Source organism: Neolamprologus multifasciatus, chromosome 23 (assembly GCF_963576455.1).
Source record: "Neolamprologus multifasciatus chromosome 23, fNeoMul1.2, whole genome shotgun sequence".
In the NCBI taxonomy this organism is placed as follows: domain Eukaryota; kingdom Metazoa; phylum Chordata; class Actinopteri; order Cichliformes; family Cichlidae; genus Neolamprologus; species Neolamprologus multifasciatus.
In genome coordinates, this window is record NC_140460.1 from 31,041,164 (window position 1) to 31,051,154 (window position 9,991).

General features: G+C 42.3%; 1 protein-coding gene across 1 annotated transcript in view; it reads right to left on the bottom strand.

Annotated features, from left to right (window-relative positions):
• nid2a (nidogen 2a (osteonidogen)) overlaps window positions 1-3,969 on the bottom strand; it is a 52,816-nt gene extending 48,847 nt beyond the window's left edge. The window contains exons 1-3 of the mRNA XM_085150701.1: window positions 3,040-3,969; window positions 1,381-1,566; window positions 1,064-1,180 (exon numbers count right to left, since the gene is read on the bottom strand). Of these exons, the coding sequence (XP_085006827.1) occupies window positions 1,064-1,180; window positions 1,381-1,566; window positions 3,040-3,243 (507 nt within the window). The 5' untranslated portion in view covers window positions 3,244-3,969. The remainder of the gene's footprint in view (window positions 1-1,063; window positions 1,181-1,380; window positions 1,567-3,039) is intronic.
• Between the last annotated feature and the right edge of the window lie 6,022 nt (window positions 3,970-9,991).

A 9,991-nucleotide genomic window follows, 5' to 3' on the forward strand; every position in this document is an offset into this window, starting at 1 on the left:
AACAAGCCTAAAAGAAAGCAGACCGTGAGAGCAACAAAAAGAACAAACAGAGACGAGGAGGGCTGACAGAAAGAAAGATCCCCTGGTGTTTTTCCTTAAATCTACCACTCCCTTTATTCCTCTTCACCCCAAATTCTGCACACGAAGAACATCAAGGCGCTGTTTGTTTGATCAATAGTAGGCCTGGCTTTACTTGGAGTCTCTCCCAAAGTTGGACTGTAACAAAGCAACCAATGCTTCTCCTGTTAACTCTTCTTAATACAGCTCTTTAAGTTCTGAATCATTTGCTTGGACAGGATTTTAGAAAGTATTAATATTGACTGACATATGTCTGATGGATACACCATAATTTAAACCCTGCTAGTGTCACTACACTTTGTTACACTTTAAAAGACATGAGCATGTAGGTAGCAGGAAAGGTCTCATGCAAGGGTCACTGCTGAGCTGCATTATGACATTAAGACTGCACTGCTTCTGCACCCACACGAGAGGCAGGAATTCTTAGACTCCACTGATTTGATATTGACCATTCCTGAGAATCATCATGCTTTAGTGATAGCTGTCATTACGGTCGTGGTTACACAGCAAACAGGAACTATCAGCGACCAATACTTTAAATGGCAAATACAGCATTTAAAAAATGGCACAATTATCCTAGATTACACAAAACGGAAAGACAAAAAAGGATTTAAAGAGTGAAACACGAGGAAAACCATTAGTGGCGGAGGGGAACAATGGTCAATACATGTTTGTGTCTACTGGTGTGTGAACTGGAGGAGAGGATAAAGAGGGCGGGGGACACTTTGATGACTCTTAAAGATGATCTTTGACCCTTTAAAAAGGTTAAGAGGCAAATTTGATGAAGAGGGATTACAAATAATCTCCCCCACCTTAGGGTGATTACAAGTCATGCACAACAGCCAGGAATTTGGGATTAAGTGTCACACAAGAACCAAAACATACTAGTGTGGGGTATGTGGGCTGTTTACATGATGATAAAACAGAACTCCTCTACACAGGGAGGCCCTGGAGCTACTGGTGTCTCTTCCTCAAAACATCTTACCTTGTTTGGAGGGCTAGGGGGTCGAGTTTGTTCTTCGTATGCCGGGACATTTTCCCACGTTGCCACTACAGCATGTGTGGGTGTGAACTTTGCATCTGGGAACCCCCGGTGTACTTCCTAGGCGAGGAGATGAATGAACGAATGAGGGAGGAAAGGAAAGGATGACACATGAAATAAGGGAATGAAAGACAAACACTGAGCTGATGGATTGAGACAAACCAAATCTGTAGTTAATTAAAGTTCAACAGGTATTTTTTCTCTAGTGTTTTTATAGCATCTTATGAGTTTTCAACACTAAAACTGTAATCATTACACACCTGTGCGACTCTGTTGAGCACACTGGGTGTTTCAGTCACCCTGTAGTAAATCTGTCCGCGCCCTCCGCTTGTGTCAATGTCGGCCAGGAATGGAGCCACCACAGGGAAGTCTGTGGGGAATCCGTCATCAACGTATTGCTTCTCCATTGGCAAGTCCTGGGCTGATATGATGCCATTGGTGGCCACCTAAAGGGAGGGAAGGCTTTAGTTTGGAATATTTGGAATACTATCACGAACCCAACAAACCTCCTAATGAACCCATTCGCCCTTGTAAACCACTAGAACCCCTTCATGGACTCCAGGAACCACATAATGAACCCCTATTTTCCTCAAAAACCACTGGAACAACCTCGGGGTGCCCTCCCAATTTTTCTGATCAAGATTTAGAAAAGTTCTGACCACATGCAGCCACAGCTATACTCAATATTTCCATTTGATGCTATTTCACAACATTTTAGAAGGAGATTTTTACAAGGCTGTAGATAGATCCCCGTGAGTCAAAAGATCATTTTTTTTCTACTCTTGGCTCTGTATGACATCAGTCAGAGGGACTATCCCTAATATGGTCATTGAGAGCCCAAACCTTTGACTGTGAGCACAGAAGCCCCACCCAGCTGCTGTGTTAAAGTGATGTACACATCAAAGCATTAATATTGGTATTCCTGATTATTAAAGCGGCCACGTTGCATAATGAGCCTTCTCACATGTGACAGTATTATTCAGTGCAATGTTGCTACCACTTAAACCTATCAGTCTATCTATCTATCTATCTATCTATCTATCTATCTATCTATCTATCTATATTGAAATCTTTGATTCTCCTTGGATAGCTTGCATGAGTCACAGTTCAACATAATCTCTATTTATCACATACCAGCCCATGGTGTTGTAGAAGTGCATTGCTGAGACTTAGTTCAATTTTTATGTGAGAATAATAACAGTTTACCACTTTCTTTGGATCTAAAAAAGGTTGTTGATCTCAAACAAGAACAATACAACATCATTCATTTCTTGGTTATATTTTGAGTTATTTTCCCAGATCTGCAAGCTATCAAATAATAGTCAGTTAGAAAATAGTTAAGTAGAAACTTTAAGTGGCTTTTTTCCTTTGAACCCATTGGTTCACTCCTACTTTGCAGCATTGCTACTTTGCAGGCTCTGACAGGAGGCACTCTGTGCAATAATTACTTTTACTTTTAAAACATTAAGTACATTTGACTGAGCAACACTTTTACTTATACTGGATGCTCCTACAGCAGTTATGGTAAAAGAAAAAGAGTTAATTCATTTGCATCTGTTGACATCTGCTGAATATAAAAGTGAAGTTGCTGAAAGATTTGGATTTAAATATTAGGAGCGCAGTTTGTTGAAATCCTATGCAAACATTGGTCCTTCGTGAAAAAAAGAGTACACATGATAATAAACCCAATGTCCTCTGTTGTCAATGTCCCGACTTTTTTTTTTTTATATTCAGCCGTGAATGAATCGCTCCATTGAGCAGAGGGGAAACAGCAGCACAACTCTCCTGCGCAGATTATTCAACAGCTGCAAATATCACCTGAGACACGTGAAGGGGGAACTTCAGCGATTTTTTTTAGGCGCTCACAAAATAGACAACCTCGACTGAGTGCAAATGAATAGTAATGAAGTCATACTTACGTATAGCTGGGAGAAAGGGCAGTTGTAGAAGTACAAGGGTCTGGGAAGGGACAGCACTTTGGACGTCTCATCGTCGCCCTCTCTCAACACCGAATCTCCATTTAAAGTGCCGTAAGGAAACATGTCAGCCCTCTGGATGGCAGTAACCATAGTGCAGCTGCAGCACAGCAACACGCACGCGGCCAGCATCGCCCATCTCTCCATTGCACAGCCTGAGTGATCGAGCAGCGCTGCGCTATGAGAGGGAGCAGCAGGAGAGAAGCACAGCTGGACTCAGAAAGAGATCTTTACTCACTCCTCCTCTCCACCGAGCCCCCGCAAACTCCACGGGGAGGGAAGGAGGAGTTTATGCCCACTGCGATTGGTCAAAGGCGGGGTGAGTGACAGCAGGCCGGGGCTGGAGGTAACATCTGGCTCGTATTAAAGAAAAGACAAATAGAGCATTTTTAATCCGGATGTAACTCTATCTGTTTCACAACACTGAAAAGACATGTGGTGTCATTTAAAAAAACAAACAAAGTGAGAAACATGTTTTCTTAAATAGTTTGTAGGTTTAATTTGAGGTTTTCGAGGAGGACACATTAAGTGAGATTAAGTGGGGTCTGGAGGACTTCCCTGGGAAACTTTTAACTTACTTCCTGAATTCTTGTAAAGTTTTCTTCACAAATATGTGCATTTTTTTGCATTTATTCGTAATGGAAATATCTTTATGTAAAGGAAAACATAAAATTCCGACACATCAGGTAATGATTCAGTATGTTAGGTTCAGTATTCAGTATGTATATAGATCGTTTTTTCTTCGTTTTTTTCTTTGTCTGTTTTTTTTTGGAAGCCACATTTGAATGAGATGAGATATTTAGATGGAATAATAAGGAGTCAGCACTCTTGGTTTTGCACCCTTTGTTTCTAAACATATACCTGTATGATCACCTGACAATCCATATCTGCTTCTTGGATGGGCTGTACCATTAGGCAAAATGCTAAAAACAAGGAAATAAATAAAGCTTACAGTGCTACGTCCAGTTGTCTGAGGTACAGACAACATGAATGGCAATGGTGGTGATGGTAATCTTTATCAGTAGGACCAGCTGTAAAACTTGTGGAAATACAGCAAGTCTGAAATTTTATGCACTCTATCATATTTTTGTAAAAGCCATCCAGTGGGCTAGACTAGAGTCTTTGCGGGCCAACTTTGGACTCCCAAACCTTATGTTTGACACATCTGCCTTAGAGGGTGTCACTTAAAATCAAAAAATAAAATGATTAGGAACTTTTCTTAGCTGACTAAGTAAGAAAAAGTAGTACGGTTATAACATAAACAATTCTTTCATGCTTTTTATGGGGTGTAAAAATTCAGACACACACTTACAGACAATTTACACCACGTCCAATGTATGAGCATTTCAGAGACTACTTACTGAAAACCCAGAACCATGCAAGAAGCCTTAAAAACTCAATCTTGTGTGCCACCTGGTGTCTGCAAAGGCATACTGCAGCATATGCACCATGCCCCAGCTAAATTGAGTTTGAAAACAGAGTCATTTACAATTTTCAGCAATTGCTAAGAAACGTTTTTTGAATCCATCCATTTAGGACTGAACAGGCTGGGCAGGTCACAGCCCATTGCTTCTCTTGAAAGTTTCCACCCTACATTTACAAAAACACTCTTGCAAAATCTCACAAACACATCAAAACAGCTGTGTTTTGATGTGCTTCAAACCACACCGTTTTATCTGATCATGCATGCAATCAAATGAAGAACATACTGCATAATGCATTCAGAGCACACCACATCAAAAAAATTGAAAACAACTGGTGCAGGAACTGGAACTTGGACCTTTAATCTCAAGTGGTTGTTTCACAATATTACAATGATTACCAAAATATAAAGCAGACATGTCTCTCATATTATTTCTACATAATAGTGTTGAATTTAAGTCTCTCTCTGTTTTTGTGGGTTCTGGCTTCTATCACTTCAACTTTTGGCATCTGTGGTCAATGTTCTGCATCAAATTATTGTGCAAATTGTGCTTCAGTGAGTGAGAGTGTGTTTAGTTTGTGGTGTATGGTGTACTTGGGGAACTCCTCCCAGATCTGGACAATCTGAGGGGCAACCTGGCAGCATCAGATGGACCGAGACATAATATCCCAGAGGTGTTCTATTGGATTTAGTTCAGACAAGCTTGGGAACCAGTAAGTAGTATCAGTTCCTAGATCAGTTCCAGATCCTTCAAGAACTGCCTGCATACTCTGGGCAATGTCGTGCACCAGAAGGAACCCAGGACCCACTGCTCCAGGTCTGACAGTGGGTCCAAGGATTTTAAACCCTTTACCTCATGACAGTCAGGGTGCCATTGCCTAGCCGGAAAAGGTCTGCACATCCCTTCACCACCAAACTTGTCAAGCTGAATGTAACAGCAGCAAATTGTTTTCCACTGCAGACTCTTTCATATCTGTCACATGTATTCATGGTGAATGTGTTCTCATCTGCAAAAAGCACAGAGCACCAGGCGCCAGTCAGCTCTGCTACTCTATGGCAAATGACAACTGAGCTCCATGGTGCCAGGCAGTGAGCACGGGTCCCACTACAGGATATCAGACCCTCAGGCCACCATCATGAAACCTGTCTCTAATTGTTTGGAGAAAGACATTCATGCCAGTGGCCTGCTGGAGGTCATTTTGCAGCACTGGCAGTGCCCATCCAGTTCCACAAAGGAGCAGATACTGGTCCTGCTGATTAGTAACTGGGTAGCATCTGTGGTAACTTTCTGTCTCCTGGAATCGCCTCCATGCATTGACACCGTACTAGGAGACACACCAAGCCATCTGGAATTGGATTGCCAGTGCAACCTCTGTAGGGTCCAGGTATGGCTTCATGTTGCCAGTAGTGACACAGAACCTGGCCAAATGTAAAACAAGTGAAAAACAGTCAGAAAAAAGAAGGGGAAAAAGATTCTCTAGTCTAGCTCCTCTACTGCCCCTGTTGTTAATTTCACCAAATCAGGACCAGGAGGAGGAGTTGGCCGTCCGACTGGGGTCTGGAGTGTGGGGCCTCCCTGCTGCTGTGGAGTCGGGGCGGTCTGCTTCTCCCCACCGCAGGGAAAAGGGTAACACCACCTGGGTCTGGGTGCAGTTTCCCCCTCCTGTGGCCAAAGGTACCTAGACCCGGTTCTTAGAGTATGCTTGGGGAGTGTGATTGTGTGTGCAGCGTCTCTCTATGTCTGTCTCCACGTTGGGTGAGTGTTGAGTAATTGCATATGAGAGCATGAGGGTGGAAATGGATGTTTGTATCTGTGTGTGCCTGTATGTCTGTGTCTATATGTCAGGTTGGGTATCAGACGCCACCTCTCTGGGGACATCTCAGGCCCTCTAAGGTATGGAGGCCTATCTTCCCCACCACTTCCCCTGCCAGTGGCAGACGCCCTCAGACATCGGTGCGTTGGTGGTTCTTTGTGTCCGGGGATAGGCGTCCAGGTACACACCGGCTCACTCCTTGGTGGCTGCTTATCGGGGCCTGGAGCCTGGGGCTCGCTTGGGCCACTTCGGAGGTGGGGTGCCCTCGGCCTCTCGGCCTGCGGCTCGGTCACTCTGGCGCAGCTGGCTGCCGGCGGAGCTCCTGATCCATACCTGCTTCAAGCCCTGGAGGATGGGGCTGTGGCTCCCCCACACCCTCTAGCAGATCATTACATGAAGGAACCTTTTAAAAACAAGCGCGCTCATGCTCACAGGTGTACACACGGGTGATCACACACACAAACTACACCCTTTTTGGCTCCTACCTCAAAGCACACTGTGTGCTGTCGACCTTACGTGCTGCACAATAATGTTTAATATTTAGTATTTACTGTTATATCCCATATATCATTGTGATGTTGTTTATTGTATTGCTCTCGTTTTCTTCTGCTTGTTTTCTTTTTTCTTTCTCAACAGGTGATCCAGGTGATTGATATATGTATTTTTTTTGTCTGCTTATTTAGTTGGTTTTTGTTTTTTTGCCCTTTATCCCCGTCCCTCTTCTCCGCTGTTTTTCCCCCTCTTCCTTTCTCCCTTTTCTTTTCTTCATTCAAGTCTGTCCCGTATCTAGCAAGTGAAAATAAAAAATAAATAAAATAAACAATAAAAGGTGAATCAAATAGACCATTACGGCAAGGCTGGGATGGTAAATTTGGTAAAGTAAATCTGTTGGGCATCTTTCTTCGCCTTTAGACAATAATTCTGATGGCAAAAGAGCCAAACGGGACAGGCAAAAAAAAAAGAGAAAAAAAAAAAGATCCCAGGAGTTTAACTGACTTGATGCTATACTCTGATTAAAAAGTGTTCCTTTCATTTTCGTGAGCGGTGTACTATTGTACACAGCCTATGCTTTATTTCCATAGTTGTAGTTCAGATGGTCCATATGCTTTGTTCTGTTCAGTGATGGGTAGATTTTTGCTTTTTTGCTTTTTTGTAAAGTGTACTACTTTGTTTACCCAAATAAATGGTCATTTTTTGTTTGAATCTGCTTATTTGTTCTGCCCTTGGGTCCTCTGCCGATAATTCATGCCAGTAGTAGAATGCAAAACGCTGAAATCAGCATCTGACAAAAGCAGAGGTTGCGTCTCCCATGGAGAAATATTCACTTTGTAATTCTGACGGTACCAAACATTTTGACCACTCTGGTTTAGACACTGTTAAAGGTATTCGTAGTATCCAATTATCTGTAGTATTTGGCTGCATGTATGAATTGTTTTGGGAAATGTATCTTAGGCACCAATCAATCAAAGATTCAAGGGAAAAAACAACTTCATATTTTTTAAGATATCTTTTTAAGATTTTTTTTTTTTTATCGATCCCACCAGTGCGATTCACCATCCCTTTTCTCACTCTTCCCCGTCACCCTGTTGTGTGCTGATGTGTGTGAGTGACAGGCTTACTGTTCCTGTGAGACACGGCCTCCAAGCTGCACTGCTGGAGTATGAGCTGACATAATTGGCATATTTGCTCTGCGTTACCCCATCAACAGCTAGCATACTTAAGAACCAGTTTACGTTATAATGTCAGACTTGTAGTGTCATGCTAAATTACTCTTTGTACTTACGAGTTTCTCTTCTCCCCTTTCTTAGAATTGTCTTGGTGTCCCAGCTATAGCCTCTCGTCTCTCTCTCTCTCTCTCTGGAACTCCTCATGTGGACACAAACCACTCCTCCCTCGAATGCTTGCCTGCCCACTCCCCTCAAACTAGCCACAGCGTGGATTCTTACCTGCCTGGCTGCTCTCCGCCACATGCCAACGTCCTTTCCAAGTTCTAGCTTGTTCAATTCAATTCACTTCAATTCAATTCAATTCAATTCAATTCAATTCAATTCAATTCAATTCAATTCAATTCAATTTTATTTATATAGCGCCAAATCACAACAAAAGTTGCCTCAAGGCGCTTCATAAATACAGAGAAAAACCCAACAATCATATGACCCCCTATGAGCAAGCACTTTGGCAACAGTGGGAAGGAAAAACTCCCTTTTAACAGGAAGAAACCTCCGGCAGAACCAGGCTCAGGGAGGGGCGGCCATCTGCTGCGACCGGTTGGGGTGAGAGAAGGAAGACAGGATAAAAGACATGCTGTGGAAGAGAGACAGAGGTTAATAACAGATATGATTCAATACAGAGAGGTCTGTTAATACATAGTGAGTAAGAAAAGTGACTGGAAAGGAAAAACTCAATGCATCATGGGAATCCCCCGGCAGCCTACGTCTATTGCAGCATAACTAAGGGAGGATTCAGGGTCACCTGGTCGTGCCCTAACTATATGCTTTAGCAAAAAGGAAAGTTTTAAGCCTAATCTTAAAAGTAGAGATTGTGTCTGTCTCCCGAATCCAAACTGGAAGCTGGTTCCACAGAAGAGGGGCCTTTAAAGTCATTGTTAACAATAAAACAGTGTAACAGTCAGATGATAATATTTACAAATCAGTAATAACATATAACCTGTTACTTTGTATGATATTAGTCAAGTTTGTGTAATTTAGCATACCTCAGACTTGGCCTTGTGACAGCCAGCGTTCCACCGAGACCAACATAAGGATCAGGTCCTGGGTCAAGTTTTTGCTGAATAATTTCCTGTTTATTAATAACATGACTTTCAGACTGTTTGTCCTTTTTAGGTCTGCCACTTCTTGTTTTGTCTCCACTTGTCCACTTTTCATTTCAAAAACCCTGAAAATGCCCCTGTCCAACAGCCAAGGGAAGTTCATACAGGTAGATTCTTGACATTGAGGTTACTGTGTGCAGAACTGATTGCCGAAAAATGAACACTTTCTCCTTTAAGTTAAACGAGACCTAAAAACAGTTGTTGTGAAGTGATGGGACACGAGTGAGGAGTATTTCCTACTGTACATACCTGTATCAGCGAGCTTTTCTTCAGACAGGAAATCCGAGCTTGCACTTACACACAGAAACCTGTAGGTGGAGACAAAGACAAAGCAGAGAGATTAAATTCCACACAGTGTGGGTCGTCTATTATTCTGTGTGATTTTGCTGTCTGATTTGTGGTTTACTTTGCACACACAAAACCACACGCACACACACACACACACACACACAGATATTTTAAACCGTCTGTCTATCATGTAATAAAGGAAGACCCACATGCAATCATATCCCATATTTATAATTGGACGACCGTGTGCCATAAAATAAATACACATATATAACAAAGTGCATTTCCCATAGTGTGATTGGAAGGTTTGATGTGTTCATCTTCAGTTTTGCTTTTTACTGTTTCAGTGTGTAATTACAGGATGTCAGTTCTTTATGCTTCAGCTGTGAAATTCAATATTCACTAAATAAAGAAAAAAGAAAAACAAATCGATGAACTCATCAATGATTCAAACACAGACCATTAGCAGGCTACAGCAAAGCACACACATACAGTCGTATCTTGTTGACAGCAGTGGGGCTTGTGTGTGTTTGTGCAGAA